Source organism: Crinia signifera, chromosome 2, assembly GCF_055691185.1.
Source record: "Crinia signifera chromosome 2, ASM5569118v1, whole genome shotgun sequence".
In the NCBI taxonomy this organism is placed as follows: Eukaryota; Metazoa; Chordata; class Amphibia; order Anura; family Myobatrachidae; genus Crinia; species Crinia signifera.
This window is the reverse complement of record NC_139218.1, coordinates 154175414-154196181: the sequence shown is the minus strand read 5'-3', so window position 1 is coordinate 154196181 and position 20768 is coordinate 154175414. Positions and strand designations below refer to the sequence as shown.

Below are 20768 nucleotides of genomic sequence, written 5' to 3'. Positions count from 1 at the left end.
GATGGCGAGTCCTGGTGATTGGCGATAGGATCAGTGTACTGCATCACTGTAGAATTTCTTCACTTATACAGTTGCGCTATCTCTTTTGTGCCTCTAACCACTCCTTTTTTTTAATCTTCAGAGTTATCCTCTAGATATAGTTTTTCCAATATTTCACATTTATTTTCTAGATCTATTTTACTTTTTAATATATTTTTATATCACTAATACCTTTTTTCAATACTCCGCTCATGAATGCTTTGAAGGCCTCCCACACCACAGGCTAGCAGCCTAGATCCCCCTAGTGCCTAGTACCCTCTCGTAAGTCCTCAATAGCAGGAACCTCCCTCCCAAGCACTCAGAAGCAGCACCGACCCACTCCCCAGCCCTCAGTGGCTATATTCCCCCTCCCCAGCCCTCAGTAGCAGTACCCCCCTACCCAGCCCTCAGTGGCAGAACCTGCCCCCTCCCCAGCCCTCAGTGGCAGTACTCCCCCTCCCAGCCCTCAGTAGCAGCCCCCTACCCAGCCCTCAGTGGTAGTGCTCCCCATCCCCAGGCCTCAGTAGCAGCACCCCCATCCCCAGCCCTCAATAGCAGTACCCCCCACCTCCCCAACACTCAGTAGCAGTGCACCTACCCTCCCTAACCCTTAGTAGCAGTACCCCCAGCCCTCAGTGGCAGCACCCCCCCCCCTCCCAGCCCTCAGTAGAAGCACCCCCTCCTCATCCCCAGCACTCAGCAGCAGCCTGCCCTCTCCCCAGCCCTCAATAGCAGCTCACCTTACCCCCGATGTCTTCCTCATATGGCTCCATGGTGATGACATCTGGTCTGGCTGGGAGTTCAGCGGCGCTGCTTCTCTCTTCCTCCCACTGGGGAATTGCAGTGGCACTGGCTTCTCCCCCAGTCTCCCTCCTCCCGGGGCAATGTAGCTGCACTGGCTTCCCCCCTCTCCCTCCTGCAGCCAGGGTAATGCGGTGGCGCCGGCTTCTCCCCTCTCCTCCACACCTGTAAGCATTGCGCCACAGCTGCGCAGCAGGTTTTAGAGGTGAGGAATTTGGGGACTATTTATAAAGTCTGTCCATTGGAAAAACCATTTGGTCCGTCAGGGGGGGGGTTCTGGGTACTCGGAACCCCCCCTCCTGTGTGTGCTACTGACGGACCCTTGTTCCCCTAGATCATCTACCCCCTCCATAACCTGAGAACTCATGCAGTTTCATGGTTTTTCTTATTTTCATTTTAAGCTACAAATGGACCATCCATCTTGTGAGGTTACTGTATATACCTTTGTAGGTACCTTAATTTTTTATTTAACTGCTCACGTTGGATTTTCCTTTTTTACTTTTCCTCCCTACTCATTGTTTTATCTGTAAAGTTATATCCGACAGTGTACCAGTTAGCATTTGTTATTAAGTTTTCTATATTAACATCTCACTATTATATGGGTTATATAACATAGTCACTGTCAGTTCACTATTTAGGGGACTTTCTCTCCACTTAAGACACCTTTGTGGAACTGATAGAGAGCTCCAGCACAGTTGCACGAGACCCCTAAAGCCACTGTAAAGGCCGATAATCAGCAGATTTTAACAGCAAATTGCCCAGAAATCGGTCGAACACTATCTGATGCATGCTCCCACTGATCTTTAGCTGGATCTTTTGATCTTACCTGCTGCATCCAGCTACATTCGGTCACTCAGGTGTTCAGGTGCATTCGGCATTTTCTAAATTTTAAGATAAATCTTTATCAAAATGTACTCTTTGCATAAAATCTTTTGTCCAGTACTGACGAGGAGTTCAAGGGAAATCTTTCTAGTGTGTGGGCAACTTAAGTACTCATTGTACTACTAGGGGCTGGTGACTATAGATAGAGATGAGCCATGACCATCTGGAGAGTATGTGGACAAAGATAGTCGCTGAGTAGGGAAGAGCTGTAAGTGAAATGTGAGGAGAAGAGGGCTTTGACAACAGGAGGAAAGAGAGCCCTGCTCAGAGGAGCTAACAATCGAGTGGGAAGGGGAGACAGACAGATGACATGAGGTGCTCCATACAACCAACCTAGTCTACAGATCAAAAGTGGAAAGTGGAAGAGATAGTACAATGGAACAGAGATGTTCCTACAAGTGCACACAGTACGAATGAACATGATATTGTCATGACTCCCAGGGTAGTGGTGAAATAAAAATCTAACGGGATCCCAGAATCTGGCCCATTTGCAGTTAGAAGGGAGATGGAGTATATGGACAACTGGGGATAATTGAGTTCCATCTGATGGGGACGCGCATTGGGGAGAGGATTAGGAGAGTAGGGTTAGGGGGGAGTGCGGGGGCTACGGGTGAGATGGGGGAGTGGTGGGGAGATGGTGGAGGGCACCATCGGAATGGGGCGCACGAGTCCCTTTCCAGCAGATGGCGGCGGCTGGCGGTTGGTGGTTCCGACGGGAGCTGTTCCATCTGTACTTCAGAGTATATTTTATACATTTTGCCTGGTATGCCATCCAATCCTGGTGATTTGCCATTTGGAAGTAGACTAAAGGCATCTTTTATTTATTATAACCTAAATGGAGCTTCCAATTCCTCTTTCTTTCTGCCGGTAAAGAGGGCACTTTTCTAACGCTCAAAAAGTCTTTTATTTTTTATTGATTATATATTAATCTGGCCTCATAAATTTTGATAAAATAATCCCTAAATGCACTTTCAATGTCAGAATATGTAAATGCTACTTTCCCTCTGACATTATATCAGTTATTTTAGTAATGATATTGGGTGAACTATCTGTGCAGATGGAGCGCCTGTCATTCAGCACCAGCTCTCACCAGATCCCTTTCACTGGCACTCCATCTCCATCTCTCGGTGGTGGGGTGTAATCCCTGCCCGTCTCCGCTTGAGGAAGACAGGCTGGGTTAGGAGGGTGTGGAGAGGCACGGGGGAGCAGCAGGGAGAGGCGGGGAAGCGACAGGGGTCGGTGGTGGGCTCATATGGAATGGGGCCGTCTGATGGCGAGTCCTGGTGATTGGCGATAGGATCAGTGTACTGCATCACTGTAGAATTTCTTCACTTATACAGTTGCGCTATCTCTTTTGTGCCTCTAACCACTCCTTTTTTTTAATCTTCAGAGTTATCCTCTAGATATAGTTTTTCCAATATTTCACATTTATTTTCTAGATCTATTTTACTTTTTAATATATTTTTATATCACTAATACCTTTTTTCAATACTCCGCTCATGAATGCTTTGAAGGCCTCCCACACCACAGGCTAGCAGCCTAGATCCCCCTAGTGCCTAGTACCCTCTCGTAAGTCCGCAATAGCAGGAACCTCCCTCCCAAGCACTCAGAAGCAGCACCGACCCACTCCCCAGCCCTCAGTGGCTATATTCCCCCTCCCCAGCCCTCAGTAGCAGTACCCCCCTACCCAGCCCTCAGTGGCAGAACCTGCCCCCTCCCCTGCCCTCAGTGGCAGTACTCCCCCTCCCAGCCCTCAGTAGCAGCCCCCTACCCATCCCTCAGTGGTAGTGCTCCCCATCCCCAGGCCTCAGTAGCAGCACCCCCATCCCCATCCCTTAATAGCAGTACCCCCCACCTCCACAACACTCAGTAGCAGTGCACCCACCCTCCCCAACCCTTAGTAGCAGTACCCCCAGCCCTCAGTGGCAGCACCCCCCCCCTCCCAGCCCTCAGTAGAAGCACCCCCTCCTCATCCCCAGCACTCAGCAGCAGCCTGCCCTCTCCCCAGCCCTCAATAGCAGCTCACCTTACCCCCGATGTCTTCCTCATATGGCTCCATGGTGATGACATCTGGTCTGGCTGGGAGTTCAGCGGCGCTGCTTCTCTCTTCCTCCCACTGGGGAATTGCAGTGGCACTGGCTTCTCCCCCAGTCTCCCTCCTCCCGGGGCAATGTAGCTGCACTGGCTTCCCCCCTCTCCCTCCCGCAGCCAGGGTAATGCGGTGGCGCCGGCTTCTCCCCTCTCCTCCACACCTGTAAGCATTGCGCCACAGCTGCACAGCAGGTTTTAGAGGTGAGGAATTTGGGGACTATTTATAAAGTCTGTCCATTGGAAAAACTATTTGGTCCGTCGGGGGGGGGGGGGGTTCTGGGTACTCGGAACCCCCCCTCCTGTGTGTGCTACTGACGGACCCTTGTTCCCCTAGATCATCTACCCCCTCCATAACCTGAGAACTCATGCAGTTTCATGGTTTTTCTTATTTTCATTTTAAGCTACAAATGGACCATCCATCTTGTGAGGTTACTGTATATACCTTTGTAGGTACCTTAATTTTTTATTTAACTGCTCACGTTGGATTTTCCTTTTCTACTTTTCCTCCCTACTCATTGTTTTATCTGTAAAGTTATATCCGACAGTGTACCAGTTAGCATTTGTTATTAAGTTTTCTATATTAACATCTCACTATTATATGGGTTATATAACATAGTCACTGTCAGTTCACTATTCATGGGACTTTCTCTCCACTTAAGACACCTTTGTGGAACTGATAGAGAGCTCCAGCACAGTTGCACGAGACCCCTAAAGCCACTGTAAAGGCCGATAATCAGCAGATTTTTACAGCAAATTGCCCAGAAATCGGTCGAACACTATCTGATGCATGCTCCCACTGATCTTTAGCTGGATCTTTTGATCTTACCTGCTGCATCCAGCTACATTCGGTCACTCAGGTGTTCAGGTGCATTCGGCATTTTCTAAATTTTAAGATAAATCTTTATCAAAATGTACTCTTTGCATAAAATCTTTTGTCCAGTACTGACGAGGAGTTCAAGGGAAATCTTTCTAGTGTGTGGGCAACTTAAGTACTCATTGTACTACTAGGGGCTGGTGACCATAGATAGAGATGAGCCATGACCATCTGGAGAGTATGTGGACAAAGATAGTCGCTGAGTAGGGAAGAGCTGTAAGTGAAATGTGAGGAGAAGAGGGCTTTGACAACAGGAGGAAAGAGGGCCCTGCTCAGAGGAGCTAACAATCTAGTGGGAAGGGGAGACAGACAGATGACATGAGGTGCTCCATACAACCAACCTAGTCTACAGATCAAAAGTGGAAAGTGGAAGAGATAGTACAATGGAACAGAGATGTTCCTACAAGTGCACACAGTACGAATGAACATGATATTGTCATGACTCCCAGGGTAGTGGTGAAATAAAAATCTAACGGGATCCCAGAAGCTGGCCCATTTGCAGTTAAAAGGGAGATGGAGTATATGGACAACTGGGGATAATTGAGTTCCATCTGACGGGGACGCGCATTGGGGAGAGGATTAGGAGAGTAGGGTTAGGGGGGAGTGCGGGGGCTACGGGTGAGATGGGGGAGTGGTGGGGAGATGGTGGAGGGCACCATCGGAATGGGGCGCACGAGTCCCTTTCCAGCAGATGCGGCGGCTGGCGGTTGGTGGTTCCGACGGGAGCTGTTCCATCTGTACTTCAGAGTATATTTTATACATTTTGCCTGGTATGCCATCCAATCCTGGTGATTTGCCATTTGGAAGTAGACTAAAGGCATCTTTTATTTATTGTAACCTAAATGGAGCTTCCAATTCCTCTTTCTTTCTGCCGGTAAAGAGGGCACTTTTCTAACGCTCAAAAAGTCTTTTATTTTTAATTGATTATATATTAATCTGGCCTCATAAATTTTGATAAAATAATCCCTAAATGCACTTTCAATGTCAGAATATGTAAATGCTACTTTCCCTCTGACATTATATCAGTTATTTTAGTAATGATATTGGGTGAACTATCTGTGCAGATGGAGCGCTTGTCATTCAGCACCAGCTCTCACCAGATCCCTTTCACTGGCACTCCATCTCCATCTCTCGGTGGTGGGGTGTAATCCCTGCCCGTCTCCGCTTGAGGAAGACAGGCTGGGTTAGGAGGGTGTGGAAAGGCACGGGGGAGCAGCAGGGAGAGGCGGGGAAGCGACAGGAGTCGGTGGTGGGCTCATATGGAATGGGGCCGTCTGATGGCGAGTCCTGGTGATTGGCGATAGGATCAGTGTACTGCATCACTGTAGAATTTCTTCACTTATACAGTTGCGCTATCTCTTTTGTGCCTCTAACCACTCCTTTTTTTTAATCTTCAGAGTTATCCTCTAGATATAGTTTTTCCAATATTTCACATTTATTTTCTAGATCTATTTTACTTTTTAATATATTTTTTATATCACTAATACCTTTTTTTCAATACTCCGCTCATGAATGCTTTGAAGGCCTCCCACACCACAGCACTTGAAGCTGATCCTCTATTAATCACCCAAAATTCCTCCCATTGCTTCTTTAATTTATCCACACTTTCATTTTATCTAGCCACCTAGGATTGAATTTCCAAAAGGAATTAACTTTACCCTTAGAATCAGTGAGTTTTAAAAACACGGGAGAATGGTCAGATATTCCTCTAGTTTAATATTCTGTATTAATTACTCTTGGTATTACTTTATTAGATACCAACATCAGTTTGATTCTTGAAAATGATTAGTAGGAGGTTGAAAAGCATGAAAACTGTTTCGCCTTTAGGTTTCTTTACCTGAATCCACGAATCCATGAATCCACCCAACCCAAATTACACACAAAATCATCAAACCCTTTTTTCCCCCTTTTTGGACCAATCGGTGATTTACACCATCTGTCTAAGTGAATATCTAGACCAGGCTTTCCCAACCACGGTCCTCAAGGCACACCAACAGTGCAGGTTTTGTAGCTATCCAGGCTTGAGCACAGGTGACTTAATTAGTACCTGAGTGATTCTGATTAAACCATCTGTGCAGAAGCCTGGATATCACTAAAACCTGCACTGTTGGTGTGCCTTGAGGACCGTGGTTGGGAAAGCCTGATCTAGACCATTGTTGAAATTGTCAGTACAAATTACTGGCAGGTCCGGTGACATAGCCATAAGTTCAACCTCTTTTGTTAAAACTTGCTTTTAAAACTAACCAAAATCAGTCCTATAATGCTCTCTGTTTGCCACCTACACATAATGCCCCCTGTAGTACCAGTTATACACACAATGCCCCATGTAGTGCTCATCCACCACCCTAGGCTGGCTGGCCAACCTCTGCTGGTCACTTAGGGGTGGAGAGCTGGTGCGCAAATTGGAGCTCACAGCCCAGCAGCCAATCACTAGCTATGCCTGCTGGTACGCAAGGCCTGATTGGGTGGTGGCTGGTGCCGTATTTCAACTGGCCGCTGGTTGCCAGAGGGTGAGAAAGACTACACTACTCTATATAGAAGTGTCTCCTGCCCCTCGGTGCCCCAAGCCACTGTAGGGGCTGTGCAGTGGGGGCATTTGACAGTAGCTACACAGACATGACTGATGGGTGCAGGCATAGTGTCAGCCCACGTGACACCTGGATGTGACATCACTGATTTATTGGCTTTATACTAGGTGCCCATTTGTGCCGGCATCTTTGCCAAGTCAAAATATAGTGAGGGGGCATGAGCAGTGAGGAGGGAGGTGTGGCCAGTCCCCATCCTGAAAGAAAAGGAAATAGTAAATTGGTTGGGGAGTCACCAGTGCCAGCGAGTGGTCTTTTCTGAATCCAAAGACCAGTGCAGATTTACAAGTTTTCCAAAATGCAGACATTTCCATTCATGTGCAAGTTTTCAGGATTACCAACAAAAGAATACTCTTGCATGTTTTCTAGGATGTACGTGTAGGAACAGTGGTGCATGGTTTTCAGGATCTCCAAGGTAGCGACACTGGTGCATGTTTTTATGATGTCCCGTTTAGGAACAGTGGAGCAAATAAACAGAATGTTCAGTGTAGGAATACTGATAAAGGTAGTCAGGATCTCAAGCACAGAATGCTGACAAGGAACCTGAAGCCTCCTGTAAACATGTATAATTGGCAATGTACTATAAGCACTTTGAGCTTTAAATAAAGTTTGTTAGGAAACTGAAGATGTAATTATTTTCAATCAACTACATATTGCAGATGAAATCTTGACAAAAAATGTGATAGGAACTAGCGCTAGTGGGAAGCAGCTGAGTATTATCCCATGGAGGCCATCCAATACTCCAAACAATGAAAACACTATGCAAATACAGAAGGTGGGACAACCAGCGCTTGGTAGAAACTTGATCCTGAGCTGGAGATCAGAGCACAGCTGACGTTGTTGGTGGGCTAATAACCACACTTACTTTCTAGTTCTGTCTCAAGTTCACGTAACAGTTTCTTTAAGCAGGAAGGTATAATATCCTGGACACTTACTTATTATTTCAGTCACGAGTGCACAAAAAGGTATCTTTGTTTCTTCAAAACATCAATAAACGGTAATTAGCAGATCGGTACATTTGGGGTACAACTTACTTTTTATTTCTGACCCGAGTTCACATAACGGTATCTTTAAAATCACGATTCAGTCTCCAAGGATTGGTCACACAGATTTATTCAAAGAATGCACACGATAAAAACACACACGGAAGAGGATCTGGGACGCTGCTGCGGGATGGAAGATTCTTTGCCTCAGGCGCTGCAGACGCATAGGACAGAGCCGCAGACGGTTCCCGTTCACCTTGTCTGACGCGCTGGAATGAGGTGAGCCAGCAAGCAGTACTGACGTCAACGCGTTTCGGATTCCTCCTTCTTCAAGATGTACTGCTGTCTATCACAGTATCTAATTTATACTGAATGGCAAAGTCACATGATCGTGTTTCCACCTATCATGGTTCATACCTGTAACCTATGGGACCCGGCTCTTTTACCCTAAGCAACATATTACCGCATTATAACGGCAGATAAATACATAATAATACAAAATGGGCATATAAAAATACAAAAGTACATGTATGGAACAAGCATCACAATATAAATATAAATATAATAAAAATCAATATAAAAAATCAGTAAAAAACATTGATATCATAAAAACATCGGTACAAAAAATGTCGGTACAAAAAATGTATATATCTCAATACAAAATGTTATGCATAATATCATAGACAATAATATGTATCATGGTAATATATAGAGCCGGGTATTAAAAGGACAGACAAACATAAAAACAAGATATTAGTAACAGGTAAATAGCAGAACAACCTAAAAGAATATATCACGTTAGATAAACCATTTATATTCGAAATCTACATTAAGGCCTCTTGGGATCAGTGTTTTCAGTTCGAATATGGTCTTCATTTCTAGTTTTGCTAAATCTTGTTCTGTGTTCTTGGTCCTCCAATTTTTGTTACATATTTTAATGCCACAAAAGTTTTTTAAAAATTTCACATCACATGCATGTTCTTTTTTAAAATGTAAAGATACGTTATGGAGTTCATTACCTTTCTTAATGTTGCGAATGTGTTCCCCTAATCTTTCTTTGAGCATTCTGCCCGTTCTGCCCACATGTTGGGTACCACATACACATTCCAACAGATATATGATGTTTTTGGTTCCACAAGTAATAAAATCTTTTATAATATATTCGTGACCCGTGACAGAAGATTTATACTTTGTGATCTTATTCTCTGTATGACATATTTTACACATAGAGCATTGACCACATCTATAAAAGCCTTTTGATGTTATCCGTGAAGGTCTTTTATCTACTGGTAAGGCACTTTTCACCAGCATGCTCCACAAATTGTCTGCCCTTCTGTATACAAATTTCGGGCTGGGACCTAGATGTTTATTCAACAAAGGGTCTTTAGTTAGGATATTCCAATGTTTATTAATAATTTTTTCTATCACTTTATGTTGTGAAGTGAACTTAGTAATAAACGCTATTTCCTTCTCTTCTTTATTTGCCTTTTTTGGATTATCCTGTAATAAATCGTTCCTGGAGCAAGTCTGGTATTGTTCAAAAGCTTTGTTGACCATTAATGAATGATATCCTTTATCCAAAAAGTTTTTTCTCATAGTGCAGGCTTGTGAATGAAATACCTCCAAGTCTGTACAATTCCGTCTTAGGCGTTGGAATTGACTTTTGGGGATACTTTTGGTCCAATTCTTGTGATGATTGCTATCACATCCTATATAAGAGTTGCAATCTGTGGGTTTTACAAAGTTTTTGGTCTTTATAACCTCATTCTCGACATAAATGGTAAGGTCCAGAAAATGTATCTCTCTGTCACTGATAGTGTACGTAAGCTCAATATTATATTGGTTGCTATTGAGGTGTTGACAGAAATCCTGTAGGGATTCGTTGTCTCCCCTCCAGACGAATAAAATATCATCTATGTAGCGGGTCCATAGGGCCAAGCTGGCGACCCAGGGATGACCCGTCCACACCTGCTCATCCTCCCAATGGGCCATGAACAGGTTGGCATATCCTGGTGCCAGCTTGGCACCCATTGCTGAACCCGCTACCTGCAAAAAGAAATCTCCCTCGTACCAGAAGAAATTGTTTGTTAAAACCAACTCTATCCCTTCTGTGATGAAATTAACCAGTTTTTCATTGGTGTAATTTTTTGCCAAAAAATATTTCACAGCCTCTATACCATCTACATGTTGTATGATGGTATAGAGGGATTTTACATCCGCAGTTACCAATTTAAAATGAGATTCCCACTTAATATCTTTAATTTTATTCAATACTGATATTGTATCCTTGGCGTAGGACTTAGTGGTTTTTACTATTGGCTGGATTTTATTATCCAAATAGCATGACAGATTGGATGTAATAGATCCAATACTGGCTACAATTGGTCTGCCTGGTGGTTTAGTGGCAGACTTATGGATCTTAGGTAGGACGTAGATCACTGGGATCGAGGGGTTTTCAACATTAAGATATTCAGCTTCCTTCTCTGTGATAACATCCAATGACAGGTATAACTGGATGAAAGTTTCCATTTTCTTTTGAATTTTAATTGATGGATCTGAACATAGTTTTTTATATGTATTTGAATCCAAAAGTTGTCTCATGACCTCTGCATGATAGTCATCCCTATTGAGGATGACTATCCCTCCGCCCTTATCGGCCGGCTTAATGATAATTTGATTGTTGTTTTTAAGACTATCTATGGCCATTTTTTGAGATTTAGTAAGATTAGGGTTTTTTTACTTTTTTCAAGGAAACCTTTTCTAAATCTTCTTTTACTAAGTTTTCAAAGACGTCTATGAAACATCCCTTTTTAAATCTGGGAAAAAAGGTTGATTTTCTTTTAAATACTTTAACCTGTTCTTCAACCATATTAACAGCAGAATCATTCTCTTCTGTATCAGAAAAGAATTTCTTTAACGTGAGCTTTCTTATAAATTTTTGTAGGTCGGTAAAGACCTCATATTCAAATGGATGTGTAAAACCCACAGATTGCAACTCTTATATAGGATGTGATAGCAATCATCACAAGAATTGGACCAAAAGTATCCCCAAAAGTCAATTCCAACGCCTAAGACGGAATTGTACAGACTTGGAGGTATTTCATTCACAAGCCTGCACTATGAGAAAAAACTTTTTGGATAAAGGATATAATTCATTATTGGTCAACAAAGCTTTTGAACAATACCAGACTTGCTCCAGGAACGATTTATTACAGGATAATCCAAAAAAGGCAAATAAAGAAGAGAAGGAAATAACGTTTACTACTAAGTTCACTTCACAACATAAAGTGATAGAAAAAATTATTAATAAACATTGGAATATCCTAACTAAAGACCCTTTGTTGAATAAACATCTAGGTCCCAGCCCGAAATTTGTATACAGAAGGGCAGACAATTTGTGGAGCATGCTGGTGAAAAGTGCCTTACCAGTAGATAAAAGACCTTCACGGATAACATCAAAAGGCTTTTATAGATGTGGTCAATGCTCTATGTGTAAAATATGTCATACAGAGAATAAGATCACAAAGTATAAATCTTCTGTCACGGGTCACGAATATATTATAAAAGATTTTATTACTTGTGGAACCAAAAACGTCATATATCTGTTGAAATGTGTATGTGGTACCCAATATGTGGGCAGAACGGGCAGAATGCTCAAAGAAAGATTAGGGGAACACATTCGCAACATTAAGAAAGGTAATGAACTCCATAACGTATCTTTACATTTTAAAAAAGAACATGCATGCGATGTGAAATTTTTAAAAAACTTTTGTGGCATTAAAATATGTAACAAAAATTGGAGGACCAAGAACACAGAACAAGATTTAGCAAAACTAGAAATGAAGACCATATTCGAACTGAAAACACTGGTCCCAAGAGGCCTTAATGTAGATTTCGAATATAAATGGTTTATCTAACGTGATATATTCTTTTAGGTTGTTCTGCTATTTACCTGTTACTAATATCTTGTTTTTATGTTTGTCTGTCCTTTTAATACCCGGCTTTATATATTACCATGATACATGTTATTGTCTATGATATTATGCATAACATTTTGTATTGAGATATATACATTTTTTGTACCGACATTTTTTGTACCGATGTTTTTATGATATCGATGTTTTTTACTGATTTTTTATATTTATTTTTATTATATTTATATTTATATTGTGATGCTTGTTCCATACATGTACTTTTGTATTTTTATATGCCCATTTTGTATTATTATGTATTTATCTGCCGTTATAATGCGGTAATATGTTGCTTAGTGTAAAAGAGCCGGGTCCCATAGGTTACAGGTATGAACCATGATAGGTGGAAACACGATCATGTGACTTTGCCATTCAGTATAAATTAGATACTGTGATAGACAGCAGTACGTCTTGAAGAAGGAGGAATCCGAATCGCGTTGACGTCAGTACTGCTTGCTGGCTCACCTCATTCCAGCGCGTCAGACAAGGTGAACGGGAACCGTCTGCGGCTCTGTCCTATGCGTCTGCAGCGCCTGAGGCAAAGAATCTTCCATCCCGCAGCAGCGTCCCAGATCCTCTTCCGTGTGTGTTTTTATCGTGTGTATTCTTTGAATAAATCTGTGTGACCAATCCTTGGAGACTGGATCGTGATTGTAAAGATACCGTTATGTGAACTCGGGTCAGAAATAAAAAGTAAGTTGTACCCCAAATGTACCGATCTGCTAATTACCGTTTATTGATGTTTTGAAGAAACAAAGATACCTTTTTGTGCACTCGTGACTGAAATAATAAGTAAGTGTCCAGGATATTATACCTTCTTGCTTAAAGAAACTGTTATGTGAACTCGAGACAGAACTAGAAAGTAAGTGTGGTTATTAGCCTACCAACAACGTCAGCTGTGCTCTGATCTCCAGCTCACGATCAAGTTTCTACCAAGTACATATTGCAGATAACCGTGATGAAACTGAAAATGAAGGATACCTTTAACTTCATAGGCCTTTCCAAGTTGGATTTAGATTTTAGGAAAACCTTGACTAAGATTGTAGAATTGATTGAGTGTAAGCGTTTTGAGAAGGAATATGTGGAAGGAGTTAGAAGGTAATAGAAGTTTGTATAAAACATTGAGCAAATTTTATTGAGGGCGCACAGACTCATGGATTTTAAGCACAAACCTTATACTTAAGACTGCAAATGATAAATTATTTTTTGGGGATCTTACTAAAACTTGGAGCATTTTGAAGTTTTGACAAGAGCAGCCTTTGCTTGTTGCCAGATATTGGAGAAGTCCTGGAGAAGTGATGCAGCCACTGGACTTGAAGGAGGCATGTGAAAGAAGGAAGAGACCTGGGGAATCATCACAGTGTATGGAATGGCATGGAGGTGGATAGTTCATAGTAGTGATTGTTGTGAGTGTATTTTGTCCAGGAGAAGATTAGACCATTCATCCTAAGAAGATGAAATGTTCAATCAAAAGAAAGTACTGGTTGACCTTTTACATCGTGCCAATTGACTGTGGATGATACATGGAAGAAAAGTTGCAGTGCTTTACATAAGGACCAGTGGCGGTTTTTACCTATGGGCTGCAGCCCCCTCAGGCAAAAACTGCCACTATCTCTGCTTAAAATGAATCCAGATGCAGTCTGAGACCGTTCTGGCTTCAATGTGACTGACAGTGACTTCCTATTGTAAGTCCATCTTGCCAGTCACTCAAGGCAGTCCCATTGGGAGGTGTTCCCTCACTTTGGGATGCCTTGACTAAGATTGTAAAATTGATTGAGTGTAAGCATTTTGAGAAGGAATATGTGGAAGGAGTTAGAAGGTAATAGAAGTTTGTATAAAACATTGAGCAAATTTTATTGAGGGCGCACAGACTCATGGATTTTAAGCACAAACCTTATACTTAAGGCTGCAAATGATAAATTATTTTTTGGGGATCTTACTAAAACTTGGAGCATTTTGAAGTTTTGACAAGAGCAGCCTTTGCTTGTTGCCAGATATTGGAGAAGTCCTGGAGAAGTGATGCAGCCACTGGACTTGAAGGAGGCATGTGAGAGAAGGAAGAGACCTGGGGAATCATCACAGTGTATGGAATGGCATGGAGGTGGATAGTTCATAGTAGTGATTGTTGTGAGTGTATTTTGTCCAGGAGAAGATTAGACCATTCATCCTAAGAAGATGAAATGTTCAATCAAAAGAAAGTACTGGTTGACCTTTTACATCGTGCCAATTGACTGTGGATGATACATGGAAGAAAAGTTGCAGTGCTTTACATAAGGACCAGTGGCGGTTTTTACCTATGGGCTGCAGCCCCCTCAGGCAAAAACTGCCACTATCTCTGCTTAAAATGAATCCAGATGCAGTCTGAGACCGTTCTGGCTTCAATGTGACTGACAGTGACTTCCTATTGTAAGTCCATCTTGCCAGTCACTCAAGGCAGTCCCATTGGGAGGTGTTCCCTCACTTTGGGATGCCTTGACTAAGATTGTAAAATTGATTGAGTGTAAGCATTTTGAGAAGGAATATGTGGAAGGAGTTAGAAGGTAATAGAAGTTTGTATAAAACATTGAGCAAATTTTATTGAGGGCGCACAGACTCATGGATTTTAAGCACAAACCTTATACTTAAGGCTGCAAATGATAAATTATTTTTTGGGGATCTTACTAAAACTTGGAGCATTTTGAAGTTTTGACAAGAGCAGCCTTTGCTTGTTGCCAGATATTGGAGAAGTCCTGGAGAAGTGATGCAGCCACTGGACTTGAAGGAGGCATGTGAGAGAAGGAAGAGACCTGGGGAATCATCACAGTGTATGGAATGGCATGGAGGTGGATAGTTCATAGTAGTGATTGTTGTGAGTGTATTTTGTCCAGGAGAAGATTAGACCATTCATCCTAAGAAGATGAAATGTTCAATCAAAAGAAAGTACTGGTTGACCTTTTACATCGTGCCAATTGACTGTGGATGATACATGGAAGAAAAGTTGCAGTGCTTTACATAAGGACCAGTGGCGGTTTTTACCTATGGGCTGCAGCCCCCTCAGGCAAAAACTGCCACTATCTCTGCTTAAAATGAATCCAGATGCAGTCTGAGACCGTTCTGGCTTCAATGTGACTGACAGTGACTTCCTATTGTAAGTCCATCTTGCCAGTCACTCAAGGCAGTCCCATTGGGAGGTGTTCCCTCACTTTGGGATGCCTCTCTATGCGCAAATGCGCGGCAGCCTCCAAAATGGGTTCTGCTCATGCGCAGTACCGCGGACCATACTGCACATGTGCTGACTCCAGGAACTTGATTAGGCAAAGGCAGCCCATGGAGGCTTGGGCCAGCGCATGCGCAGTATGTATGAAGTTACTGCGCATGCACTGGCCCTGTGCAGGGGACCGGCGTCCGGGACCGGAAAGTGCGTGGAGCACAGCGACAGTGGAGGGAGGCGCATTGCGGCAGCCCGCCTCCTCCAAAAAGGTAAGAGCCGCCACTGATAAGGACCATTACACACAATACTGTATTACACACTGTACACCCACATTTAAGACCATTTCAGTGGTATAGCAATATCTCTTGGAAGCGGAGTTGACCCAGGACCTTGATGTAGCCATTTTGGAGAACTAATTTACCATACTACTTCCCAGATGGTGGTGTACTTATATGAAAGTGGCAATGTCAAAAGGTTGACTCAGAATTTTGTAAAGAGCCTTGATGTCCAGGCAAAAAGCAGACCAGGAGGAATCTCAGAGAATGAGTTCTGATGTTTATCTAAATTGTCCATCAAATTGAAGGCAATGTGGGCATTTCAACAATTTTTTTCTGGAGTCTAGAAGGAATAAATTACTTCCCTGTAGAGGAAAATCTGAATGACAGTGATTACACACTCAGATTTGAAAGTAGGCCATATGTCTTCTAGTGAAAAATTAGTACAGTAAATCACCCTCTAGCACAGATGCTCAACTGTGTACACCTGATAGAGGGTCATCATCCTCCAAATAGATACTCAAGAGACAGGTGAATACAAGTGAAGCACTAAATTATAAAATAGAAAAGTGAAGCAAGGAGTAGGACTTCCCTTATATTTTGATCGATATCCGCTTAATATAATAATTGTTTCTTCCTGGCATCATTAAATGGTCTCCCTGTATGGATAATGCCATGTTGAAGAGGGGAAAACAAAGAGGGAAAGACCACTTAGGGTGTGATTCAGTTTAATTTGTTGAGTTCACTGCGGGGACCAATGTTGCAGCTCTGCACATGCATATCGGCAAACATACGCATGTGCAGTGCTGCTGTGCGAGCGCCTTCAGCGAGGGGGCAGGCAGTGGCTGGACAGGAGGCTGGTGCTAGGGGGCACTCAGTATTTCCTGGGCGTGCCCACAAAAATGATGGGTGTGCCTAGAAAAATGCTGAGTGTCAACCATGTGAACGCAGGCATGTCGAAGCCTGCACCGGGCAGATGCCTGATGTCACATGACATCAGCACCCGCCTAATCTCGGTCATTTAAGAGTCAAATAAAAGATAGTCTAAACTGACTTTTATTTGCTAACATTAACATTCGCATGGGTGTACAGTGTGTAATACAGTATGTAATACAGTATGTGTATGTATTGTGGACATTTACTAATACTCCATTGGAACCTTCATATATAAACATCAACAGGAGGAATTCCATGGTGGCTATTGACTTGCCAGTCATTCAGGTCTACCCACTTCCCTGCAAAATAAGAGCCAGTTGGAAGGATTACTCCCTCTCACTCTCTTAATTGGGACTCTGATGGCCACCTGGTAAATTATGTTGCGTAATCGTTTTGGAGTTGTCCTAGTCCAGTAATTATTTATAGCTTTATCCTCATATATAACGGTTGTGTTTTATATATGGTCATAATTAGTGACAATATACTGATCTGTGTAATTTTTTTATTTTATTCTTGGATATCCATATGAATTTTGATTACGTTGCTATTATAATAAATTGTTGAATTGAGAAGAAACCGTCCCATCTATACAAACTTTTTAGAATTTTTAAATATACAGCCAGAGCTGGTAAACTTCCAGTTTTTATTGTTTGGTAACCCTTGAGGACTGACAATCCGCATACTAGTCACAGTTAGCAGCGCATCCACAACATACCCCTATGATTCTGGCATTGTCTGACAGAAGTGGGTGTTTGTTCCCATAATAGAGCAAAGAGAGGAAACTATTTAGAGTGTGCTGATCCTATAAGTAGGGCAGTTATCCATTTGAAGTTCAAAGTGAACACTGCATCGCTTGAGGAAGCTCCATCAGGACCTTGGAGGCTCATCAAAATTGGCTGGAGCAGTTAGACAAAGGGGTTTATTCTAGTTCATTCTTTCTGACAAAATCCTTCTTAGATGGACAAAACCATGTGCACTGCAGGGGGGCAGATGTAACATGTGCAGAGAGAATTAGATTTGGGTGAGTTTTTTTGTTTCTGTGCAGGGAAAATACTGACTGCGTGATTTTACACTGCAATATAGATCTCACTTTGAAGAAAAACCCCACCCAAATCTAATTCTCTCTGCACAAGTTACAAATGCCCCACCCGCAGTGCACATGGTTTTGTCCATCTAAAGGTGCGTACACACGGGGGCGATTTTGTCCAAAATCGCGGGAAATATGGTCGCTCAGCGACCATATTGCCCGCAATGGGAGTGTGCACCGGCGATATATCGCCGGGTGCGCGCTCCCGTTTTTGCCCCTGTGGTGATCGCTGGTCGCAGGAACATGCTCCTGCGACCAGCTGATTACCACTGCCGGGCTCCCCCCAGCAGTTTCTTTTTCCTCAGCGACCATCTCTGGTCGCTGATGAACAGAAGAAACTGAGCAATATATTGCTCAGCCATATATTGCTCAGCAATATATGGCTGAGCAATATATCTCCCCCGTGTGTACACAGCATAAGAAGGATTTTGTCAGAAAGAATGAACTAGAATAACCCCCAAAGTCTGGATGCCAGGCTGAAGATGGAGCACTGTACGCACACACAGATGGTTAAAAGTTTTAGAACACCCTCACTTTTTCCATTGTTTTTTATACACTTTATAAATTTAAATTCTTTGGAAAAAAATATTAGAAACTAGTAGTTGTTTAAAGTAAAAAGTTAGCAAAAAAAAAAAAAAAATATTTCCAATTATTAGAAAAACTTTTAATGAGTAAGTAGGGTTGATAACTCAGCTGTTCTGCAACAATTAAGAAGGGACTTGTCTGGGCCATGAAGCACCAGTAGTAGGCTAATAAAGAATGGAAGAAGGTTTTATTGACTTACATGGCTAGAATAGTGGAGTAGAATGGTGCTATAAATGTTATCTCTACAAGCGCTTGGCACACGGTAACAATATAGTTCTACAAAGTGTGCAGTACTTATGAAATTATCATAATTACATTTTTCTTGTATTGCAGGAATTAAAAACAACATTCCAGCAAAAAATAATGCTGTAAAAACAAAGAAGAAAGACTCTGGAGCCATGTTCCAAACAAATGGAGGAAAAAAAGATGAAGGCAAAAAGAAAGGTTTGAACCCCAGAGACCAATACAAACTATCAGATTACTTTTAAATCAAAATAATTTCAGAACTGTGTCTCAGCATAGAATATCTCAAATAGTATTTTTAACGGGAAGCTTTTCAAACATAAGTTGTATGTCATTTCCATTAAGGTTTTAGATGGGGTGCTGACATATTATTATTATTATTATTATTATTATTATTACATTTTATTTATACGGCACCACAAGTGGTATGCAGCACTGCACATATAGCACACATTGGAACAGTACAGGGTACACAGAACTAATTATCACAGCAGCAGAAGAACTAAAACAGAGCACAATTAACAATTAGCAGCTGAGATGTAGGGAAGCGTGTGAGCAGAGATTGTATAGATTGTAGGTGAGTTAAGGTGCCCATACAATGTTGTATACAATATCGCATCTTATCGCATCTCGGTTTTGCGATGAGATGAGATCTAGGGTGAGATGTATCAAACGGAAAATACGGTAAAACCCCGGTTTTACCACATTTTCCAATGTATCAAAACTGATACTGCAAAGGTGGCGATACCCTATAGAAGCCTATGGGCTTCTTTTCACCGCCCGCCGCCTCCGACGCAAACCCGCCGCCTCGCCGACCCCCCCTCTGGTTTACCTTCCTGAAGAGACCTACTAGACCCCGGAAGGTAAACCCCTCCTCCCCCTAGTGAAGCAGCCGGACATCCTTCCGGCTGCAGGGGGGAGGATGAGGTGCCGGGGAAAGCCTGCTTAGCTGTCCCCAGTGTGAGGGGAGACCCAGGTGGCAGGGAGGTGACAGAGACCCCCCGCACACCAGAGTACCGGTATCGCGGGGGGGAGGGCTCCGTCACCGCATCGCGATGCCAGCCGCTTATGATAGTACATATGCGCTGGCATCGCGGTGGGCGGGCGGCGAAGGGCGGCAATGTATTTTAATAATTTAATGCAGCACATACTTTTTGTACTAGATCTCGTCTTATCGCAAAACCGAGATGCAATGAAATGTGATATTGTATACAATAATTGTAACGTGCATGGGCACCTTAAGGGTGAGATGTACTAAGCCTTGAAAAGTGATAAAATGGAGAGTGATAAACCATGAGCCAATCATCTCGTATTTGTCATTTCTCAATCGCAGCCTGTGACATAGCAGTTAAAAGCTGGTTGGCTGGTGGTTTATCACTCTCCGTTTTATCACTTTTCAAGCTTAGTACATCTGGCCCTAAGAGAGCTGTATTGAAATGCAAGAAGAGTTCTGTAAGAACAGGAGGGAAGAGGGCCCTGCTCCAAGGAGCTTACAGTCTAGAGGGAGGAAGAGACAGACAGGTGACATGAGGTGCAGGTAAGGAGACCTGAAGTCAAGTAGTGAGCAGGCAGGGATGGTCAGGATATGAGGCAGCAGACAGAGGGCAAGATGTACTAAGCTTCAAAAGTGGTAAAATGGAGAGTGATAAACAACCAACCAATCAGCTCCTGCCTGATATTTTTCAATCACAGGGGGGGATGCTCTAACATCCGCGCCCCCTTACCGCCCCCTATCGCATTCATAATTATCGCATATGCACTAACATGCGATAATTATGGCAAAGGACAGCTCTTGCGTTAAGAGCTGTCCTTTGCGGTGAGTCAGCGGGTCCCATTGTGACCCAGTGGCTCCCCCCTCCCTCCCTTACCTGACTGCTGGCTGCTGTGGGGGGGGGGGGGGCTGGCTCTCCTCCTCCCTGCACCCGGAAGAGCATTAGTGCAGGGAGGAGGAGGTGAGGGGGGGCGATGTGGGGCAGCGGGGGTCCGTGTGGAGCGGAGGTGGGTCGGTGCGGGGTGGCGGGGGGTCGCGTTAGAAGCCCATTGGCTTCTATGGGGCATTGCCAAATTTTTCTGGCGATGCCCCCCCCGCCACGGTAATCCGGCGGGGGATGCTTAGTGCATCCCAAAATGCGGTAAAAACCCGATAACGGGTTTTTACCGCATTTTTAGCTTAGAGAATCTCCCCCACAGTCTGTGACATGGCAGGTGGGAGCTGATTGGTTGGCTATTTATCCCTGACCATTTTAT

At 43.2% G+C, this 20768-nt stretch overlaps 1 protein-coding gene across 1 annotated transcript in view; it reads left to right on the top strand.

Moving 5' to 3' along the window:
* Window positions 1–20768, top strand: part of TULP1 (TUB like protein 1) — an 87357-nt gene that overhangs the window by 25404 nt on the left and 41185 nt on the right. The window contains exon 5 of the mRNA XM_083171113.1: window positions 18612–18722. Within this exon, the coding sequence (XP_083027239.1) occupies window positions 18612–18722 (111 nt within the window). The remainder of the gene's footprint in view (window positions 1–18611; window positions 18723–20768) is intronic.